At 45.4% G+C, this 23,969-nt stretch overlaps 1 protein-coding gene across 5 annotated transcripts in view; it reads left to right on the forward strand.

Annotated features, from left to right (window-relative positions):
• The window catches only part of Elmo1 (engulfment and cell motility 1), a 516,507-nt gene that overhangs the window by 458,921 nt on the left and 33,617 nt on the right, over window positions 1-23,969 (forward strand). For all 5 annotated transcript variants that reach the window (XM_085699273.2, XM_085699272.2, XM_085699275.2 and 2 more), the window contains one exon: window positions 18,537-18,700. In XM_085699273.2, the coding sequence (XP_085555399.1) occupies window positions 18,537-18,700 (164 nt within the window). The remainder of the gene's footprint in view (window positions 1-18,536; window positions 18,701-23,969) is intronic.

Genomic DNA, 23,969 nt, shown 5'->3' on the forward strand with positions numbered 1-23,969 from the left:
CAGATATTTTCCCAAGAACAGACAGACGGTAAGTGAGGGAGCCAGGAATCTAGTTTACCCAACTCTGGCTCTCAACACTTCCCGGGACGCTCTTCTAAAGTCAGACGGATCAAGTAGTAGCCTTTTGTCAGCAGAAGCCCTAGCCACCTCTCTTCCTTTTAGAAGTAAGTCTGACCCAGCTTCGCGAGCCTAATCAGCTCACAGGGCTCTTCTGGACAGTCCAGCTGGGCGGGGCTCCTCCTTTGGCCCACAGAGCACATGATCTTTTTGCATCCGTGCCTGCACAGCAGAGAGTAAGAACCATGCAGGTGTAAACTTTAGGTTCACATCATTGCTTTTCCACTTTCCAGGATGTGATTTTGAGCAAGTAACTGAATTCTGTCTCTCAATTGCTGCAGCCTGACTCCTGATGCTAAATTAGCTTCTGCCCCAATTTCCAGGATTCTCAACTTATTAGAGATACACATACATCTATGCACATGACACAGTTGTCTGTGGCTTGTGTCCTTCCCCGTGTCTGGAATGTTTGTGCAGAAAAGCAATTAAATAGATTGAGACACCCATCCGCTCTTCAACTCTCCATCCCTCTCCCATTCACTCCTCCACTTGTTGGCTTCCTCGCTTTCACTTATTACTAATATTGAATATTCATGGTGCTTTCCAGTACGTTTCCTGAACATTCTGGAGGCTCTCACTCTGCTTTGGGGAAGCATAGTTACTCATTTAGATTAAGTCCTTGGGGGATAAAGATATTGTATATACAACAAACAAATGAAGAAAACTTCCTTTTAATAGAATGAGATTTCAAATACCACAAGCACTTTGAAACATTCCCCCCCAACATCAGTAGAGAAATGGGATGCTACTAACTAGCAGCTCTCCAGCACAATGGTAGTCCCAGAGCATCCTCTGTGCTTGGCATCCTTTTCCCTCCTGTGGGTACTCAGGCATGCACTTTGTGGGGGGGGTAGTTCTGCACATTGGAACAGCAGACACCATTTTGCAAAGTAGGAATCATGTTTGCCCATACACCCCCAAACAAAAACCTTGAATTGTAATTTTTTTTCTTGTCAAATACTCATGCTTATCCCAAGAGTCTGCCTTTACAATAATGGCAAAAGTAAAATACTCTGTTGTGTGGCTTTTATTTATGATGGCTACTTTTCTTGGTTGGTGTGTTGTTGTTTTGGGCCAGGGTTTCTCTGTGTAGTTCTGGCAGCCCTGGAACTCACCAGGACCTTGAACTCAGAGGCCATCACCACCAGCTTGTTTGATGTGTATGATATAGTGATATTATATTTATGTTTTAGTACATAAAACTTGCCTGAAGATCAGAGGGTAAAACTAAGCCACTAGAAGTCAGGCAGTGGTGTCACACCATTAATCCCAGGATTTGAGGGGCAGAGGCAGATCTCTGTGGGTTCAAGGCCACCCTGGGCTACACAGGATCAGTGCAGAAACAGATTTGGTAGTGGTAGCTCACACCTTTAATCCCAGTACTAGGGAGTCACACACCTTTAATCCCAGTACTAGGGAGTCACACGCCTTTGATCCCAGTACTAGGGAGTCACACACCTTTAATCCCAGTACTAGGGAGTCACACACCTTTAATCCCAGTACTAGGGAGTCACACGCCTTTGATCCCAGTACTAGGGAGTCACACGCCTTTGATCCCAGCAATGGAGGGGAATATACCACAGGAGGAGACAGAACTCAGGGCTCAGTCTGCAGTCGCCCAGCCTTGGTGGAGGTAAGACTTCTCTAATGGCTTGGCTGATTTGCTTTTCTGGTCTTCAGCTTGAACCCCAATGTCTGTCTCTGGGTTTTTGTTATTTGTGCTACAGTATTGCTCTCTAACCTTGTCAACTACTTAGTAAAGAGGCATCTGTTAACTGTACATTAAAGTGAAACAGATTTTTCTTTCAACTCTAGTATTCCAATATCAACTGAAGCTCAAAATTTATACCATAACAGTTTAATACATGGGCTTCACAGGATTCACTTGAGTTCTCTGCTACCTACTCAAGCTTTGTTTCTGGAACTGAGGAAAAATCCTCCTACTTGAGAGGATTATAATAAGATATGCGCTTACATTTACATATTATGTGTACGCGTATGTTGAGTCGGTGCCTGTAAATGTTCGCAGTCACTGTGCTGTTACCAATGACCAAGAAGGTTTTTGTTTGTTTGTTTAGTTGGTTTTGTTTTGTCTTGCTTGTGAGCTGGGAAGTTGGCTTGGTAGATAAGATCTCTTGGTGTGTACACATGAGGACTTGAGTTCAATCCCAGTCACCTACTGCAAAAATCTAGGTGAGGCTGCTTGCACACCTGTAACCCCAGTGCTGGGGAATGGGCAGAGACAGGGAGACTTGTGGGGCTTACTGACTGTCATCCTTAGTCCAGGTTCAATGAGAGAACCCAAGGGAATAAAGTGGAGGGTGACAGAGCAAGACACCCATGTTCTCCTCTCACTGTGCGCAAACCCTGGCATCTACACTTTCAGCGTGTATGTACATCTGCACATATGCAATCCCCCACACAAAACACAAAGTGCTTTGCAAATACATAAATCAAATTACATAGAAGAGAAGTGTAGATATTGAATTTGTTCAATAGTTTAAAAGTATATTTTCTAGTTAAGAATGAGATACATAACAAAGTCCAAAAAGATACATACTTGGCTTGGCTTAGGTTTGTATTGGGGAAGAGGGGGGAGTAGTTGACAGAGATGTGACCAAGATACATTATAGCATGTGCAAATTACCAAAGCACAAATACAAAGAAGGAAAAGAATTTAGAGCTGCCACAGTGTAGCTTGACATGTATTTATTCCTGAAGCTTCTTCCAGTTGTCACTTTACACGATGTGTGCCTTTTTACAAAAACATCTTTCTTTGATACTGTCCTTCTTTAAAACATACCAAAATTTAACACGACGTGGATTCTTGAGTAACGTGTTGATGAACAGTAAAACTGACTCCTGAGAAAGCAGTTAGGTGATCCTGTTATTTTGTGAACATCATCAAATGTACTTACACTAAGGCGGCTGTGGTACCACTGGCAGACCCAGGTACCCAAGACCCTGTCACACGCACAGTCCTTCTCAAGCACCATAGGAGTAGCTAGACTCTATGGGTTCTATAATTTTGGATATAATCATTTTATTTGGTGGTTTTCATTTCTGTTATTCATTCATTTATTAATTTTTCTTTTGTAGAGGATGTTGGAATTTTCCTCTTTTTCTTTACTTTCTTTTTATTTTCTGAAACCTCAAATTCCAGCTGTCTTTTAGTGAACAGTGAACAAGACCATCCTTGTTATATAAATATACATATGTTAAAAACTTAATTTCACTCTAATTATAATCTTAAGACCGTTTCTTAGAATTTCAATATTCTCTACTTTTTCTAGCATTATAAAATGTTGAGCTTTTAAATGTAAAGATAGTTGTTCTAGGTTTCAGAAGATCTATAACTTGACCTAATGTCTGCTCATGGTTTCGTTCATTCAGGGGTATTCCTCAGCCCCTCCTGAGTGCTTGGCTATGTGACTCATGAGTGTGTTCTTACCCCAAATATTATACCATTTCCAGAGATATGTATGTTAACTTTAGTGACCAAGATTATGCTAATGCAATATGCTAATAACTGTTTAGTTATTAGACCAAACAACCAATATTCATGAGCATATAAAATGCATACAAGCTCATGTTCTAATAATTTTTAAATAATCAATAAGATATTTCAGTTAGTAGACATTGGAACTTTAAGAAAATCTGGTCTGAAGTTATTGATCAGTCCTGTTCATTATGATTAACCAGTGTTTTGACTTTGTGCATGAGATTCAGTTGATGAATACAGCAGACAGCATCTTAGTTCAACAGGAAAAAGTGTAGACATCAATGACTGACTACCACTGGCATGGTAAAGAAGAATGCTGGTGTACGTGTCACATAATTGGCATCAGGGCTGTTCCTTGATTTGGATGCACCACCAAAGGGAGCATGAGGGGAAACCATGGCAGACCCAGTGGCTTTTTGGAAGTCACAGAGACAGTGTGCTTCCTAGCTGTGAGTGGTATAGACAAAGAACAGAAAGGAAAGCGATACCGAGCCAAGAAAACGCAGAGCCATTTCAGCTCTCCGTGTGCTCCCTGAGTTCAGACACCAAGTGACAGCACGTTTTCCATAGTCACTTCCGCCGCTTTAATTGTCTGCGCACTGTGGCTGCAATGGATGGCAGGCTCTCCTTTAAACATAATAAATGGCTCACCATTACTTTACTTTGCAGAATGTTCTTCTGCCCTGGGACACTGTAATAACTTGCAAAAGCAAAGAAAAGGCCTAGGGATTTATGAGATGTCTCCATTCCAACCATCTGGGAGAAATACAGCAAGATGCCGGTGTGGCCGTGTGCTTACCAGAGTTAATCTATCATTGCTCCTGCTATAAACCCTCTTCCCTCCTGCTTAAGACTATCACAGGGATTTGTCCGTGGCCTTCACAAAGACTGGCCAGAAATCATTTTTTTTTTCAAGTAACTCTAGAAAAATCGTCCAGTTGACCTTCAATTTACTGGACTTAGGGGGAATTTTTCTAGGTAGGAGGGTGCGGGGCGCCATCCTGTCCAGCAGGAATGAACCCCACCAAAAACGAGAATTCCTTCTCTGGTCACATCTTTATTTGGAGCATTCCCTTGAGGAAAATTGGGGGAAGGGACGATAGAGCAGGGACGAGAGAAAGCTTAGAGAGAGGAAGTAGGGTCCCGAGGCATCTGCTTTTAAACGGTGGAGCGGCTTGAACGCTGTCCTGATTGGTTAATGCCATTCTGCTGGTCTGAGCATGTGCAGGCAAGGGTGCAGGCAGGGTTGCTCAGCCCCACGTGGCTACCTCCAAACTGCAGGACCACCTGTGCCTCCAGGTGGCTCCCAACATCTCCCCCTAATTATTGTCTTTAAGAGCAATAAGGCAAAACTATTTTCCAATCTGGTCCCCACCTAGACGCAGCATGCCAAGGATATCTCTGCTCCCACCCATCTCCAAGGAGGGAGAAAGGCAGAATAGAGTCAGTCAGAAAATTGTTAAGAGATAAGAGGTTGCACAGGGTGTTGCTCAAGTCGATGGTGTGAAACAGCTGCTCTTGGCACCGCCCAGAAGGTCATCTCTGCTGTCTCCGCATGAATCTTCCACAGCAGGACACTCAGCATCCACTGGGTCGTCTTCTTTATCTCTCTGGTCGGTCTCGCTGGCATCCAGATGTATGTCAGCATTCCTAGAAAAACATAAACAAAACTCTCCTCCCAAATTAACATTTAAGAGTACTAAAAACTCTCAGTGTAAAAATTCAGCACAATCAGTACTGGAAGTAGGCTGGTTTTGAACTTAGAGATCTGCAGGTCTCTGTTTCAAAAAGCAAATCTTGTTTGCCTGTACCAGCAAAATTTTGAATTAAAAATTAAGTGTAAAGAGAATGCAAGAGAAATCCTTTCTCTGGGGGAAGCTGTCACTGGTAGTGTAGTCCCCCTCTATTGTTTAAAAACCAAAGCAGTTGTCATTGGGAATTGAACTCATAACCTTTGGAAGAGCAATCAGTGCTCTTAACCTCTGAGCCATCTCTCCAGCTCCCCTATTCAGATGGAAAAACCTCTAGGTAACATTGTTTATTTCACCCGTTGCCAGGGGCAATAGGTAATGATAACCAGGTTGACGCGCCTTTATTATGATAATTAGGACCAGTTCTTTGAGGGAGAATGGACGTCGATCATCTGGCTACTTCCTGCTGACAAGGGGGCGATGTTTGGGGGGATAAATGTTTTTATCTGACTGAATTTTTGGCGACAAATGTTTTTATCTGACTAAATTCTTGGTGACCTTGGCTGAGGGCTGCAGCAGCGGAGGGCGGCGGCTCCGTCTCTGAGGCGCGGCCCACCGTGGCGCGCTCCGCATGGCCCAAAGGCATGGCTCCGCCCCGGGCCGTGCGCGGGCTTGCCGGTTCCCGTAACTGCGAACTGTACCTCAGCCTCACCTCAGGCATTGAATTCGCACCGCCAAGCTCCGGCGAGGGGGGCATCCGCCCACCCGTGGGGCCCGCCCACCCGTGGAGGGCCCGGTCTGCCCGCGCACGGAGCCCCGTTCTCTGGGAACTCATCTCCCCGCTCAGGGAGGGCCCGGCCATGTTGCTATGGAAACACGGCTTTTCGCAGAGCCTGTGCTGGGATCACAGGTGTGCACCACCGTGCCTGGCCCACTTCCGTGTTTCTAATCAGGCATTACCGCTCAAAGGCGGGCCGGCTGCCGCCAGCACTCTCAGCACGATCAAGCAGCTTGTCTTTCTCAGTCAAAAAATTAAAGTTTTTTGTACGTGAGAGCCAGAGACTGAGCTCTCTTATCAAAATTAGGCGAAAATCACCTCCAAAAGCTCTGTGGCTCTTTAAGAACAGGGAAGGCAGTGATCAAGTTTGCCTCCCTACGAGACTGTTGCCTCCAGTCTCTATCAGCGAGTACGCAGGTGGACGGAGAGGGAGCGGAAGCCGCGGTCTCCCGTACCCCTTCGTCCTCATAGTCCCGCCTTAGTTACCTCGCCTTTTTGCTGCTGTTCACATTCCTCCTGCACTGAACTTAAGGGATTTTTCTTCCCCGTTGCTTTCTGTACCTTCTTTCAGATACCTTAACTTTGATTTTTTTTTGTATTTTCTTTTCTATTTTAGGCCTATCCTTTGAAATTCCTTTTTACATTTCTTTTCCTCCCCTTTCTGGGGATTTCAACCGACGTCACTCACCGCTCCATGTTCTCAGAGTTCTGAAATTCAAGGCTCTCTGTGCTGGTGTCTGATCTTGGCTTTTTCTCCCGGGCTTTCTCAGGGTCCCCCGGCGTAGTTGTCAGGGTCCCTCAGCGTCCCGGAGTTTCGAGCACCAGTTGCGGGGCGCCATCCTGTCCAGCAGGAATGAACCCCACCAAAAACGAGAATTCCTTCTCTGGTCACATCTTTATTTGGAGCATTCCCTTGAGGAAAATTGGGGGAAGGGACGATAGAGCAGGGACGAGAGAAAGCTTAGAGAGAGAGCGTTGGGCCCCGAGGCATCTGCTTTTAAACGGTGGAGCGGCTTGAACGCTGTCCTGATTGGTTAATGCCATTCTGCTGGTCTGAGCATGTGCAGGCAAGGGTGCAGGCAGGGTTGCTCAGCCCCACGTGGCTACCTCCAAACTGCAGGACCACCTGTGCCTCCAGGTGGCTCCCAACAGGAGGGATTTTAAAATTCAGTGGTGATAAAAAGGGCTAATGAGTTATCGTCTCTGCCTGTGAAGCTGTCAAGGTCCTCCTGGAGAGACAAGCAGTGAATAAATCGTCTCAGGGTCCTCTGAGAAGTGCGGTTGGTAAAACCTGGGGTAAGAATGGAACTCTGCTTGGTGAGGAAGTCAATGTTATGCTTAATTCACTTTGATTTCCCTTCCCTTAAATTATGTGAAGAATCCATATCTGCAATAGCACTTTCTGAAGTCCCTGCACCTTGTTGATGCACCAATTCTCCACTCAGGTTTCTCTGGCTGAGTGGGCACTAGGTTCAGTTCTTGACACGGCCAGTACCTCACCCGGTGCTGAGTGTGTGTTTAGTACATAAGAAATATTAGCGGAGCAGAGGAAGAATTGATTGTATTTCCAAAATTTCTTTTTAAAAGGTTTGTTTTTGAGAACTTCATACATAAGTATCACATATGAGTATTACATCTACATAATTCTCCTCCAGCTCCTCCTCTTGGTTGCTCTAACTGCATGGCCCAGGCTCACCTCACACATGTGCTCTCTTGCCTTGCCTCTTCCCAGCAGGCACCACCAGACAACCACCTAACAGACAAATCACGTAACACCAATACCAGGAAGCAAGACTTATTAGATACACTTAGAAAACCAAAGTATATTTATTCTTAGGGTGAATCAGCTGGATTTGTAAATTGAATCACACATCATGATGTTCTCAATGTTCCAACTAAGACTAGAGCATTTACTATTTTGCAACCAGCCTCAGCCTCATGTTTTCTGAAGGGGTGTGTGTGGAGTATTTAGAGATGGATGGTGAGGACAACCAGCTTTCCGCGTCCACTATGTGTCATCCCCAAAGGAATCAAAAATATTTGAGGTTGGGGTTGTCTCTGTGCAGAGTACATGCAGCGTCCTTGTTTTCATCCCATAAACAGTTTGTCAGGGCAGCTACTGAACAGCACTGATGTTGTATTAGGTACTCATTTGCAAGTGAGTTACAGTATAGGGGAAGATGTAGGTAGGCGTTTGCAAAAACTCTGCCATCTTATGTAAGAGATGCAGATTTTCAGATCTGAGTATCCACAAGGGGCCTGGAAACAATCGTTCACAGACACTGAGGGTAAATATATGTGTAGCTGATTACTGACCAGTGGGCCCCTCACCCACCATCCATCTGTCTGCAGAGGAGCATCCTCATGTTGGACGCCAACTCCTTCTGAAGGATGCTGGGGCAGCCATGCGGTGTCCTCTGCTCTGCAGCCTTGCCTGGGCCTCTTTGTGAAGCCAGACATTTTCTTTCCCACTCCATTTCCCCCGTGTTCGTGTCTAAGCAGACTGCTTTTAAAGTTTATTAAATCTCCCTTCCAGTGGGGCCGGTTGTCCCATTTCATTTGTCACTGTTTAATAGTGAATTCAAAGCAGGCCGAGAGATTTAAACTAGCACAGTTTCAGGTTTAGCCCTCAAAATGAGACCAGAGACACTTCATTTACTTCTTAATGGTGACGAATCCCAGCGTCATGGGAGGCTGTTTTAGCTGCGCCCACTGTGTTCTACTTCTCCTCCATCCACTCCACAAATGTTTATAAAGTTGACAACAAGATGTCAGGAGCCTAAAGATGAATTGAGTGAAGCCCCAACCTTCAGCTGTGGAGACATACAAAAGGAGCGAGCGAATAGCGCCGGCGCCCTTAGCTCCCTTTCCAGGCCTTGAGAAGGAAGTGAAGAAGGCAGCGGTGGTTCTTGAGTGTTCTGCCAGCAGCTATAATGTTGAGAGGGGCATCATGCATACAATGTATTCCCCAACCAAGGCGGGGAAAATGACTTCTTCGTTGTTTCTAAACATCTTGTATTTTGAGCCCACAACTGTGTACTGAGGAGATGATGGTGAGGCAGGATGAAAACGCCTCCTGAGCAAGCGTGAGATCCTGAATCCCCAACACCCATCGAAAAGAAGCTGGATGTAACAGCCCTTGTCGGTAGCTCCAAGGCTGGGGGTAGGGACAGACACAAGCGGATTCCTGGAAATGACTGGCCAGCCAGGCTAGGCTAGTCTTCAATGCTGGGTTCAGGGAGAAACAGGTTTCGACAAATAACATGGAGAGAGACTGAGAACACCTAACAGTGACCTCTGGTCTACACACACACACACACACACACACACACACACACACACACACCATGCACATAAAAATCAAAAAGGAAAATCCACTTCAGTTAATTTCCTCTGCTAACTTGAGGGATCTCAGCAAATCCAGCTCAATGTTTCTCCTCCCCCATCATCAGGCAGCCTTAGTTGAAAGAGAACAGCCAACAGCCCTCAGCCCCCAGCCTCCAGCCCCCAGTCCCCAGCAGCTCTCTTTCAGCAGACTTTCCAGCTGGGAGTGTGTTTTGTAAATTCGGAAAGCTTTGTGAAGACTCTGCTTTGGCCCCATGCTGGCCGTGTGTGGATGAGAGTTGTGAGCAGGCATTAGAGGACCTAAATGTAGTGTGCTTACTAAAAATATTCTACCCTTTTACCCCAATCCCAGTAGTGGAAAATCTACAAGAACTCCCTACCCCCTCCACATACACTCATAGGTTTTGACTGGTGTGCTTTACCTGTTAGTTTATTTAAAGCTGTGGTCTAAAAGGCACCCTCTAATGTGATTGGTACAGATCCCTCTTTGCCTGAGGCCGATTCAGCTGGTGAAAATTGCTTTCTGTTGTCCACTGGGGCCTTCAATTAGCTAACCAGCAAATTTAGCCTGATTGCCCATGTTAATTTGGCTCCCTGTTTTGGTGGGGCAGAGAGCTTTGTCACACAGCTACTTGCCCCCTGCTCTCACTGGGCTCAAAGACAAGCTGCAACAAGAAGGCTGTGGTTCCGACCTCCCCTGTCCTGCTGTCCTCTGTGGATGGGCTTCCTGCAGAGGCTGAGGGCAGGGAGGAGCTGTGCTTCCCTGTTGGCTGCTCTTCTGTGAACCTAGTGCTGATTGATTTTTGCATGAATCACTGGTTGAAAGGTTTACTATTTTTACCGGCCATAAAAATGCCTTAAACCTCAAATTAAAAGGCTTTCTCAGGAAGAGCGGAGCAGCTGTTAATGTTACCCACCTTGGTCTCGGAACTCTGTATCACCAGCTGCATGGTACTGCAGGGTCAGCCATTATATAACAAGCTATTTTGGGGGCTAACACCAAGGTCTTCTGAAATCTCTGTCCAGACAATGATTGTATGGGCAGGATGCTTGAAGCTGCCCTGCTTTATAAGAAGCACAAAAGCAGAGTCAGGGGAAGAGCTGAATAGCTTCTCCCTTTCTCAGTGGAGACACCATCTGTTTTGTTCTCGGGGGACACTTGAAAAATCACCTTTAGTACTCCCACACTTGCCCTCCCCGAGCCCTGCCTGGACTCTGCCAGTCACAAGCGTCCCTGCTCAGGGTTACCAAGCACACAGTGGCTCCCTGCTCTAATCAAGAATTTGGGGGTGCTAACCCTGATTGCTGCCCAAGGAACTGTGAACTTCTTGGGAAAGTGTTGGCTGCCCTTATTTAAAACACTCTTGATTGAAATAGCAGATGACTTCTGTAACATGAGGGGGCCGGCTTGTTGGGGTTTCCGTCCCGCCCGGTACCCCACAGCCGGCAAATCCCAAGGAAAATCACACACAGGACTCCATAAGATAAAATTATAAAGCTGATTGGCCCATTAGGTCAGGCTTTTTATTAGTCCTTGTAACTTATATTAATCCATTATCATTATCTATGTTAGCCACATGGGCTCAGTACCTTTCTCAGTGTGACAGCTTACATGTTGCCTTTTCGGTGGCCTGCGCAGGAATGGCGGGGAACCTTCCTGCTTCCCAGAATTCTTCTGTCCTCATTGCTCCATCCCTACTTCCTGTCTGGTCTATACTTCCTGCCTGGTCAATCAGCATTTTATTAAAATACATGATTGACAGAATACAGATAATTCTCCCGCACCAGAGTTCAACATGGTCTCTATAGCTACCGTTGAGAGAGACATCGCAGGAAACAAGAAATGATCCTACTGAAAGTGGCATCTGAGAAACCTGCCTAAAGAGGCTAGGGCAGCCGGTTCCCTGACTATAGCTGATTGTTCCTGGTACCTGACTACCCTTGGCAAGAACACTGATGCCATCCACATCTTAGGGGACTGGTAGGGTAAGTCCTCAGATGGCATCCACAAGTCCCAGTAGACAGGCATGCTGAGGGTGGGAGCAGCCCTGCCAGCCTTCCCTGAAATGGCAGGCCTCGCGCCTATCTCTTTGCACCCTCTTTTTTCAAGGCTGCCCTCCTCAGCCCTGACTGGACACTGACATCCTCGAAGGAACTGGAGAAATAGAATCCACTTCTGGGATACATTCTAGAAGCAAAGTTGAGGGCAGAGTCAAGCAAAAATCACCCTAAACTCCATTTTTCAGTGAAGGTTAGAAAATCCTGACTTTAGAGGCTGATTCGTTCTTTTGACCACATGATGAGCCTTTGAGACATAAATAAAAATAGATGTCTTCCCCAGTTGCGACTGCAGGACTGGGCTGCACAGGTTCTGGAAGGTAGTAAGCCAAGGAGACAAGGGCTCTCTGGTGTGCCACAAGCAGTACTGGCGCGATGGGGAAATGTAGGCATGGAACTCAGTTTGTGGGAGGAGGGCAGGCCTATCAGACATGCTGTCTTCGAAGGCAGAACCTAAAAGAAGAGCAGATATTAAAAGGAAGTTCCCCATGGCAAGAGGAAAGAGAGCAGTCAGGAAAGCAAAAGAGTAGAAGTCAAGGTGCTGAGAGGTGCTTGGCGTGGTGATGTCATGGAGTTCAAGAGCTGGGCTCAGGGAAAAGAGTGCGCTGTAGGGGATGGTGGAAAGTGTCTTAGTGTCTTTCTGTACAGTTCTGTAACCAGAGAGATTTAGGGTAGAAGGGCTTATTTTGGCTCCCAGAGCCAGGCTATAGCCCATCAGACCCCGAGAGTCACAGGTACACAAGGACACGGGCACATCACACCCATATTCAGAGCCAGGCTATAGCCCATCAGACCCCGAGAGTCACAGGTACACGAGGACACGGGCACATCACACCCATATTCAGAAACGGAGAGCAACAGTGTCTGCATGCAAGAGCTCAGCTCGTTTTCTCCGCTCTTACCCAGTCCAGAATATTCTGCCTAGATATTTAGTTGCCACCCTCATGGATAGGTCATCCCACCTTCATTAATATAATCAAGATAATCCCCCAAAGACAGTCCCGAAAGGCCATCTCCCCGGTGAATCTAGACTTCCGTGCACTTGACAATTAACACTAGCTATCACAGCCGGTAATACATTAGACTGTCAGGTCTGTACCCCAGACGCAGTGCTCAGTCACTCTAGTTTTTAGATTGGCCTGGCTTTACCTCCTTTTTTTGAAAGGAGGTGGCAGTTAAGAGGAGAGGCTGGGAAGGACAGAGTTGAAGCTCAAAGTCTACTGGACAAACCAGGACAGGTGTGGGGGCAGTGGTCCTAGGAGGGGCTGGTACAAGTGATGTGACGATAGCAGGAGGCAGAGTCCGCAACCCGCCACACCACACTTGACAGTTTTGGTCCCAGAGCAAACGTCCAGCATTAATGAGCCTGGAGTCTCCTAAGCCCTAATGGTTCCATGTTTCGTGACCCTCAGTTCAGAATTCACCATCGTGGGGTTACTTGACGGTCGTGAGTACAGGTGTCTGGTTCCTAAAGAACAGGCCTCTGCTTGTGGATGGATGAGATCTTGGAACTCTAACTGAAAAATAGTAAAGCCATTGGGAAGATTTAGTCTCCAGAAAACTGTTCATTTTCTCAGCTCACGACCTCTTAGCTCCTTGATAGAATGTGCCACCTACATAGATGCCAATTATTTATTAGACTATGGAGTGATGGAAAAAGAGAAAGAGGTACAAGGCCCTCACTGCACACATCAAACCCAGACTGGTTTTTGGTTGCAGATTAGATGGTGTTGCTCCCTCAGACAGGTATGGTAAAGGCAGGGGTTTCAGAGCACCGTGAGGACCACACTGGAGAAACACAGACAGAGAACAGTCAATGCTGCCAAAGGAAATCATATCCTTCATGAGATGGAGAAGAATATTTTTGCATTTACCAGTGGAGGAAATGTTTCTGATAGATCTGCTGTAATTGCAGGGACAATGAAATTGTGAGAGGCCCCCGTGACTTCAGAGCGGCCCTCTTTATCTACAGTAAGCCTGTAGGCCTACACAGCCAGGCCTCACGCCAGAGGAATATGGGACTCACGCCAGGGCAGAATGGATAGCAGAAGAGTGTAAAAAAATCCCTAAAACCCTGAAAGCCCCGAAGACGAGAGTGGGTACACTGTTGAATGAAAATACGCCCGTGGAATCCGTCAGAACCAGTTCTGTGCAGCGCAGCCTGAACATAATCATGAGCTGCCCTCTAAGTGCTGGGAATGCGTACAGTCATCACGTGAGGTGTGCATGCCTGGAGGCTGGAAGGGAGATTAGATTTTCTAGGCAAGCTATCTTTCACATTTTAACAAAGAGGGAGCCTCATAAGATACTGCCCTCGGTATTCAGCATCTCCTAAATCTGACCACAGATGATGTACTGCCTAGCTTTATGTCAACTTAACACAAGCTAGAGTCATTGGGGAGGAGGGAACCGCAATAGAGAAAATTCCTCTATAACATTGGGCTATAGGCACACCTCCAGCGCCTTTTCTTAATTAGTGGTTGATGGGGGAGGACCCAGTCTAGTCCAGGTGGGGCTGGTGCTCCTGAGTTCTATAAGAAAGCAGGGTGAGCAAGTCAGGGAGAGCAAGCCAGTAAGCAGCACCCTCCATGGCCTCTGCATCAGCTCCTCCTCCAGCTCCCTGCCCTGTTTGAGTTCCTGTCCTGACTTCATTCAGTGATGAACAGGGATGTGGAAGTGTAAGTCAGAAAAAGCGTTTCCTCGGCAAGTTGCTTTGGTCATGGTGTTTCATCACAGCAATGATAGCTAGGACAAGTGATATCTCCGCTGAAGAGATAAGGAGACAGATTCAGAAAGGCTAAGCCTTTTGTCCAGCCCAGCTGCTGCTGGTGGTGGTGGGGCCAGACTCTGCAGTGAACACTTCTGGCTCTGAACCACTCTTAGGACTGCTTAGCAAACTGCTAAGGAGACTTCTGCACCCACTTCTCCACCCCCAGCAGTGCTGTGCTGCCTTTGACTCCAAAGCTTCGCTCATGCTCTTCCTCTCAGGAATGGCCTCCCTTTGCCATAGCGTGTCTGCACGTGGCCTCCTCTCAGTCCACAGCTGGAGTCCTCATGCCATGTCCTTGTGCTGACCTCACTTGAGATTGGCTGAGTGTTCGTGGAATGAATGTGTGGGCCCTCGCTCTGCTGTGACATCACTCTTTCTCTTCCATCAGGCCAGTGCAGACTGAGAGTTCATTTAGCACAAGGCTCCCATCGTCCCTCGACACCTTGCCCTGAGAAGGTGCTTAAGAAATATTTGATGGGCGAAAGAGTGACTGATGATGTATGAAGGTTGTAGACAGAAAGACAAGGCCTGAGGATACTAGGCTAGAACACAGGGAGGCTGGGTAGATCTTGGGGTAGACCCAGGAACATATTTAAATGAACAGTAGTTAGACTGACTTACCCAAGGCCTGTCTGGTTCAGCGTTTTAAACAGTCTTCCAAGGAGCCAACGCTTCTATCCATGGGAAGTACAGAAGTCATATGGGAACCCCCCACTTTTATTCCATAAGGCCTTACAGAGCACAGCATGTGCTAGGAAAACTTCCCATATACTCTACTACCTGCGTGCTGCAAGTATTGTGTGAATGCTGGACCAAGGCCAACAGCAAATGTAGATTCCAAGAGTGCGTTCTCTTTAGTGTTTGTGGCAGTGTGGGCACCCTAGGTAAAACATTTCACCATTCATGTGCTCAAACCTCTGTCGTATCATCTGAAGGTTTTTCAAACAAGTGCCAAGTCGTGCCATGTTTTCCAAAGGAGACACAGTCAACAATGGTGGCTGAAAATACCTTACTTTAAGTTTTATACATGACACGTCGAGAATTCACATCATTAATTATTAAAAACGACAGAAGCTATAAACTAATGTACAAAGACCCAGAGAGGTGTTTGCTTGTTATTTGTCATCTTACAGAAAACAAATGAAAAGCTACCCATGGCCTCTTCTTTTCTTGGCATCAAGAGGAAGAGTAGAACTCACTAAGGCCAGCACAAAGCAACAGTGGGCATGCTCGTATTGGACTCCGCCAGCTGCTGGTCTGAGCTTCCTACCTGCTGCTCTTCTCCCTCCTGGCTGCAGGTGCCAGTCAACCCGCCTCCTTTTAGGACAAGCTTTATGCTTTCTTTTTTTTTTTTTCCAAATTGAAAGGAGCATTTAAGGGGCTTTTCTGCTAGATACTCTTCCATCCAGTGGGGACAGTAGTCTTGCACCAGGGCATTACTGATACTTTAAGCATCAGATATGACTAGGAGTGTGTCCATGCATTTGGTAAGAAACATTATTACAAAACAAACATTATTGTTTCCGAGCAAGAATTCAACAATTGGAAGTTGAATGTAAGAGTCATTTTCTTTTTTGAATTTTAATTTTATTTCACGCATGTGGGGGTTTTGCATAAAAGTTATGTTCATGTACCACTTGTATGGCTGGTGCCCACTGAGTCCAGAGAGCATTAGGTTCCTTAGAGCTGGAGTCACAGATGGTTGTGTATCACCATGTGGGTGCTGGGAACCAAATCCAATCCTATGGAAGAGCAGCCATTGTTCTTAATCACCGAGCCACTAATTTCTCCAGCCTATCTTCCTATTAAAGTAGTATCATCAACTCTCTTCATCTTCTCTTTCTCCTGCTGTCTGGGCTATCTCAGACCCACAGGATGGTATTCCTTTTAGACTTCTCTAGGTATTTTTGGGGAGTCTTGATGCAAATGGCAAGAATCCCATTCATATCAGCTTAAGAAAACAGAATTTGATTCATGTACCCAAACACCAAAATGTACAGAAAGAGTGTCTTTCTGGTTGAAGAAAGATAACCACCATTGATCCCGCCCTCACATTTCTATCTTTGGCTGATTCTGTTGCATTCTCTCTATCTCCCATCATCCTCTAAATTGAGGCTTTGGCTGTATTTCAGGTTAAATTGGAACAATCTGAACAAGGATGCTGATTGGACAGTTTGGACCACATGATCTAGGCAGCTATAATATGGAAATTGCCATCACTTGGGATACCTCCTTAAATACATGCAGGGGGCAACTCACCTCACTCTCTGAACTTCTAGTTTTTCGTTTATAAAATAAGAGGAATGGAGCCAGCTCCACGCTCTGAGTTTTGTTCTGGTACTATTTAAAATATCACTTCTTTATTTTAATCCTTGTATCTTTTTCTCTCTTGCACATCCAACCATCCACCAGAAGAGCAAATAACATGGGTAAACTGTTACCTCCCTGGATGCACTCCAAGGCTCTGAAATGGAGAAAGGATAACCCCCGGGAACAAGGCATAATAATTCAGTCTTGACCAAATTTAGCCACTGATCATGTTTTATGGCATGGAATGTTTAGAATTTCAAAACTTGTTAAGCATCCCAAATTAACAATTTTTCCTGTGTAGAAAAGCAAATGCAGTTAAAGGTCATCTGGAACGTGTCCTATCTCACCATCCTTGGAGCACGAAGTGATGCTTAGATAGTTGGTTCTGATTTAGTTGTAGCCCAGGTTCAGAGCTGCTGATGTGTGGAGCTGTTCTGGGTCCTTGGTCTGAGTGTACACCAGGAGACCACCCATTCTTCCTCTAAAGATGATATCGATGGTGTCTGGAATAAAATGTCTCCTCCTGCCAACACTGTCCATCCTTTCCACAATTCTTCCTTGATGGTCTTGTGCCTGGTCCCTATCTCTCATTAGACTGTTAGTTCCCAGAAGGCAGAGTCTATATCTGAGTCCTATTTGTACAACATCAAGTCTGTTGTATAGCCACCATGCTTGTTCCCTCGGGATGCTTCTAGATGTGTATGTCTTACAAGTCATCAATTTTCCCTGTTCCTTTGTGTGTCCAGTACTCATATCCTATTATTTTCTATTGGAGGGCGGAATAAATGAGATGGTGCATAACAAAGTACTTAGTACCATATTCATCATAAAGTAGACACACATATTTAGTTTTTTAAAAATATTTTTTAAATTCCTAAGCAGCTCTAAGGAAGGAAGGGTGGCCTCTGAAGTGGTAAAGTGTTTACAAACTTGAGACCAAATTTCAGCTCTTCTACATACCAAGCTTCTGTGATTGGTATGTGATTAATGTGAAACTCGTTTCTTAATGTTCTGCAGCTTAAGTGTCTTTGCAGAGTTGAAGTGCTGGTAATATTTGCTTGTAGATTTAAGTGGGTAAAGGAAGAGATGTGGCGCACACCCATATAAAGTGTCTCTCAGGGCATCAGAGACTCGGTACATACTCGGTATAGAGTAGCATTTGTTCTCTTTCGTAACAAATGAAGATGAAGGGCAGCAGTAAGATTACAAGCCCTTTGGATCTCTTTGGATCCTCTGACCTGGTTTTTTTTTTTTTTTTGCTTTATGTATTTTTGTATTTTGTTGAAGATGAATCTGTATTAATAGAGGCAATGGTTAATGGCCTCTTGTGAACTAGACCTGTCCAGAGGGATAAATTACCATGATCTTGTTTTTTCTTGACGTTTCCAACGTTGTATGTCTGCTTTAATATAATGAACCTTCTCTGTCTAGTTGCAGACTCAAAGAGAAAGAGTACATGCCCACTTCCAATTGCATAACCTGTGTGAGCACTCGGGCCCTAACAACACAGGGAAGAGGTCTGGGAGGTGTAGGTATCTAAACACATCCGTTTGCATCGGTGCCAAGCAAACCTCACAGTTAATTGTATCACAGTCATTTCCTCCTGGAAGGTGCGATTAGCATGCACACTTCTAGCTGTGGGTTGGCCTTTGTTCCTTTCTGACTCTTGTGTTTGTACTGTTTCTCGTGTTCTGTCAGTCCTGTCACATAACATAGAGAGCAAATAGGCACGCTCCCCTGCCTGTCCCTCCAACCTAGGCCATTTTCTTCCTTGTGGTTCCCACAGCGTAAGAGAAAATAGCACTTTATATAAAGGAAGTTTATCATTTAGGAAAGCGCACTCATGATTGGGTCCAGAAGGTCACACTGGGCACCTGGGGGAATAAGGAGCTTTTGACTCGGGCGTTCTTTTCTGAGCAGGAAAGCATAGCCCTGGGAGTATAATGGCCTTCCTTTGTTTGACAGGTAATGCAGGTGGTGAAGGAGCAGGTTATGAGAGCGCTGACAACCAAGCCTAGCTCCCTGGACCAGTTCAAGAGCAAACTGCAGAACCTGAGCTACACTGAGATCCTGAAAATCCGCCAGTCTGAGAGGATGAACCAAGAAGATTTCCAGTCTCGCCCGATTTTGTGAGTTACCCACATTGGTCCCCCGTCACTGCTACTGTCCCCTAGTGATCCTGTGATGTAACTGCAGGACTAGTAGCGAGCTCATTGAGTTCGCCAAAGACCTTCCAAAATGATAGCCTGTAAGGGAGGCCTTTTGGTAACTACTTGGAGTGGGACTTGTGGAGGGGGGGGGGCGCTGTTCCAGACGATCCCTCGGGGATCTGTAGCTAAAATACACTTGACTTCTTCCACATGTTGAATCTAAACAATGGTGTGTGTAGGGGTGTCCGCTGTTTTCTCGTATGAAACTGTATGTCACACAGTTGAGTTGCAAGTGTGCTATCCAGAGAGAGGTGCACCAATCATTAAAGCCTTGAGAGTCCTGAGATAGCATAAGTTCGAGTGAGAGCTGTAGAGGTCAGGGACGAGCCTCCTGTGTCCCCAGGGGATGGCCAGTGATTGGCATCCAAGCATCTGTCACCTTTATGACTGTGAGCCAATGGGCTCCAGGTGGGGAAACAGCAGGGCCACTTTACAGGGCTTGGCATGAAATGTCACGTGCAACCCTTTCAAAGCCTCACGCATCTCCGTCCCTAAAATGCTCTGAATCTGGAAAACAAGAATTCCTTGGCTCGCATCATCTCTTCTGAGACCTGACCTGTTTTTCTCTGCTAAGAACCAGATTAGATTCATTGCCTTTATATTTTATAGAAAAGGACATAGGAGTGAGGTGGGAAGCAGGGAAGAGACTTGCAAGTTATTCCTACTCTGTAATCAAAAGACCAGCAGTGACTTCTGGGATTTTATATTCATTATCTTCTACTATTTGTTCTCTCTCTCTCTCTCTCTCTCTCTCCTCTCTTTCTGCTTTCTGTGTGTGTGTCTCTCTCTCTCTCTGTGTGTTTTTTGATTCCATATACATGATACTTTTAATGGATGACAGCTCACAAAATATCCCTTATTCTAGTTCATTTCCTCACATCCCTTGAGGTAGGCACACGTGTTATCCCCAAAGAGGTGGAAGTAGCCTAGGAAAGAACCTGGCCTTGCAACTACTTAACTCCCAGCTACTGCTTCGTCAGACTGGTTCTGCACGTGCAAGGCTGAAAGTAAGTGAAGCAAGTACGCAGGTTAGAAAAGCCAGGTGGTGACACGGACGATTTACTTTCCGATCTTAAGCACCACACCACCGGGAACTGCATTAAAGCTATAGACTTCAGTGGGCATGAAGTTCATCCGCAGGGGACAGAGAAAACTTCTAGGGGATTTGGTTCACATCACTCTAAACCCGAAGGTGTACTGTAATACATCTAATACAGACCCAGCTGGGATTTTTTTTCCTCAGTCAAGAGATAGTCATAGTCAGAAATACCAACACAGAGGTGTTAGAGTAACCAGCTAGCTCCTGGAAGATGCCGTTTCTCATCTGTGAGGAGGAAGTGCGGCGCCTCACCCTTTTCGGACCTCCCTTCACAAAATGCTGGATTTTAAGTCATCAGTTCTAACAAATGTGCCAACAGAAGGACGCTTTATTATGCTTTCGACAATTCTTAAAACCCAAATGGGGGATTGGAGAGTCGATTAAGTGAAGGCCAAGTGGTTCTAAATTGCTGCCACTCCAGCAAAGCAAGTGACTCTAAATCAGTGCTTGGCCATGACTGTCCCAGGGGAGTATGTCATCCTCAGCCCTGCCCAGGGCGGACGCTTCCCTACTCTGCCTTTCTTTCTTTATTTGCAAGGCTCTGCCACTATGTGCTGGAGTTTCCTTTTCTTTTATTACAAGAAGCCCTCACCTTGATGTTTCTTGAGTAGGGAGACACAATGCCACTGGAAAGACTATGCCCTGCATGGGTGTGACTTTGACAACACTCTTGTCCAGGAGACTAGAAAGCACCAGGTCTCACGGGAACTTTTGGTATAGATAACTGTGAAAACGAGATGTGAGGAATCTTAGGTTTCAATAAGGAGGTCACACGTGACGGGCCAGCCTGTAGCCACAGCCGCTGAAACCAGCAGGCAGGAAGCAGGATACGGTCTGTGCGCTGGGGATCTGCTTTGTCTGTTACTGTGATCTTCTAGACGGGAGCTCATTGTGGGATTGGTTGAAGTGTTAAGTGTTGCCAACGTGACTCACGATAAAGTCACCCAAGAGGAGGATCATGCATGCTTATTTTTTCTTTGTTTTATTAGTTTAACAAATATTAGGCAATCCCTCCATGGTAGGCTCAGCCCAAGGTGCTGAGAAGCATTAGGTGCCTCAGTATCCAATCTTAAAAAGTTTGGAGGTGGGGAGGACTCATTTCAGACTGCTCGGTATTCAGTTACAGGAAGCACATCTAGATTTTGAAAAAGACCCCAGGAACTGCATCTGTTCAAGCTTAGTGATTAGGATGCCGGAGTGGGAGAGCTAAAAGCCACTATTAAGGCTGCCTAGTTCAAACCTTTTACTCCGCAAACACGATCAGCAGCCTGGCTGCAGCTGGTCACATGGCCTTCCACTGGCTCTCTAGCTTCTCCAGCTCTGTAGCACTCTCTCCCTCCCACGACTGCCTGCACATCACACATCGCACAGTGGCAAACCTTAGCTGGCCAAACTCCATCTGCTACATCTTGATAAAAATGGTGATGTATCCCAAGAAGGGAAAAGTTTGCTCCACGTGAAGAAATGTTTGGGGAACAGAAGCCCTGGCTTACGTCCTGGTTCCTGATGAGCGATTTCAAAGAGGACATGCTTTTGATTTGCCACTTGACAGAGAAGATAAGTCCATTCTCGTTACTGGTGCAGGCTAACAGAGATAAACAGCTGAAACAGTCCAGAAATGGGTCCTTTCGTTGGAAGAGGAGAAGAGACAACAGCAACGCAGTAAACCAGGCAGGGAGAATGTGCTGCAGCTGGAGTTCAGAGACCAGTTCTAATTTCAGTGCCGCCCTTTGCAAATGTGCCTTCTGCGGAAGTCTCATCGTCCCTTCTAAGCCCGCCTTTCCCTGCTCTGGGGGATGAAAACAGCAAAAGCCCTCACAACATTAAACTGCTACAAGGATTCAAAACAATAGTATAGGAAACGGATCAGCGCATACTCAGTTTATGATATGCACTGAATAAATGATCACTCTTACTACAAAACACAGAACGTAACAAGTTGTACCCTTAGTTGTATGTGAAAGGAGAAACCTGATACTGGTGTATTTGTATGTTTCTCACATTGTCTAAGAATAAACAAGAGAAAGAAATGAGAAAGAAAACGTTTTCTTAAAGAGTGAGAAATAAAGCTGATGCATACATATTACCTGCTGCAGCTTTCCTAAAGACCAGCCTGCCAGCCTACTGTTTCACTCAAAGCCTATTCCAGTAGGTTTGTCTATATAGGTATACCATGTTCAGTGTTCAACACATCTGACAAATATTTATCAGTGTCTGATACAAGCTGGTCATTGTTCTTTATGATTCAGCAATGAATAGAACATATATAACCCTAACCCTTGTGGTATTAAATCTTAGAGGGGGGAAATAGATAATATACATGCATGAATAGATAATGTATGTAAGGTGATGGAAAGCTAAGTGGTGATAGAATGTCTCCATAGGGCACGATAAAAGAAATAAAGTATATTTTAAAAGATGGTAAAAGTAGATACCTTTAGTTACAATGATGACATTTGGAGGAAGCTTGTATTAGGGATTCAGAGAGCGTGCCGTGTAGATATTTGGATAAAGGGCACTCCAAACAGAAAGAATTACTTGTGAAAGCACCCTGAGGTCACAGGAGATCTGAGTTTTCAGGGAACCACGAGGTAAAGTGGCAGTATCAGAAAAAGTGAGGACAGCAGTAACAGGAAGTGACCCCAGGACAATATCTAGAACATGGGGCTTTGGTGGAAGCCATTTAAGGTTTGAGGGATGACTAGCATGGAGTTTGGTGTTGGAAACACTCTAAGGAGGCACATTTGGAAGCAAGAAGGCCAGTTAGGCTGTTTTAATAGTTTAAGAAAGAGAAAATAAGATTAGTTTTTGCTCTACATTAATTATATTTTGGAGAGAAGGGAAGATGATATTTCCTGTTGGATTGGATGTAGTTGTACTTGTATAAAGAGAAGAATCGAGGATGGGCTCCAGATGTGGGACCTAAGCAGCTAAAGGGCAGCACTTTAGGGGTGCAGTGATGTGAGCAAGGCCCAGGAGTTCAGCTCTGAATATGCCAGGCTATGGGATGTCCAGGGAGGCGGTAGGCAGATGAGTTTGGAGGTCAGCAGGTGGGTCATCAGGAAATCCAAACTTGAGAGCTGTCAGAATGAAAGTGTAATTAAAGCCATGGTCTGTTTAATTAAGGAACAGAAGTAGTTCAGGCCCTGAAGTTCTCCAGATCTGAGAGAGCAAAAGATCCGTTTCCATGAAAGCGCCATTGTCACTCAGTCTGAAGCGGAGTGGCCCTTCTAGTTTAGAAGTTCTTGAACCAAATCTTCCCACACCTAATTTCTTTAAATGAATTTTATTAAAATTAAGCCACATTCATTGAGTTTTCTGTCAGCCTAGTAGCCCACAAAGCCTAAAACATTTATTATCTGATGCTTTATAGAAAATATTTGCCAAACCAGTGGGGAGTGGTAGCTCAGCTGGGCAGACTCCGGGCTAAGAGCTGACTTCAGTCTAGAGGTTCTGAATGTCTTCTGTGTACTGCACTGGCCTTGCTGAGCCTGGATTAGAATTGTTTTCCAGAGTAGGTACTAGACCAGCAGTTCTCAACCTGTGGGTTACTACCCCTCTCACAGGGGTCATGTAAATCAGCTATTTATCATTCATAACAGTCGCAAAATTACAGTTAGGAAGTAGCAATGAAAGTAATTTTATGATTGTGGGTTACTGTCACAGGAGGAACTGTGGTAAGGGAACCATTGTACTAGACTGAACTGCTTTGCACAAACTCATTTACCATCCTTCCTTTGATCTTTCTCCTTCATTTACATGTCAGCCAGTGAACCCATGACCCCAGCCTCAGCGACTACAAGCCAAATATTTCAGAGTGGGGTTACAGCTAGAGTCTTCTTACCTGGCATCTAAGAGGTCATGTCTCAGTCACAGAAACACATTGTAAGGGTGTCTGGGCTTTCTTGGTGCCACGAATACATGGCAGCTGAGTCTATTTGCAAGGAAACAGAAGAAGTCAAAAAATAATGTCGAAAAGGCTTTTTAATTTCCCTTTGTCCAATCATGTTTGGAGTCTTCAGAATTTCATTAAGAAGGGAGACAGACTCATGTATAAATTCTCATGGAGAAATATAGATTCACTTCTTT

Source organism: Myodes glareolus, chromosome 14 (genome assembly GCF_982192425.1).
Source record: "Myodes glareolus chromosome 14, mMyoGla1.1, whole genome shotgun sequence".
Taxonomy (NCBI): Eukaryota; Metazoa; Chordata; class Mammalia; order Rodentia; family Cricetidae; genus Myodes; species Myodes glareolus.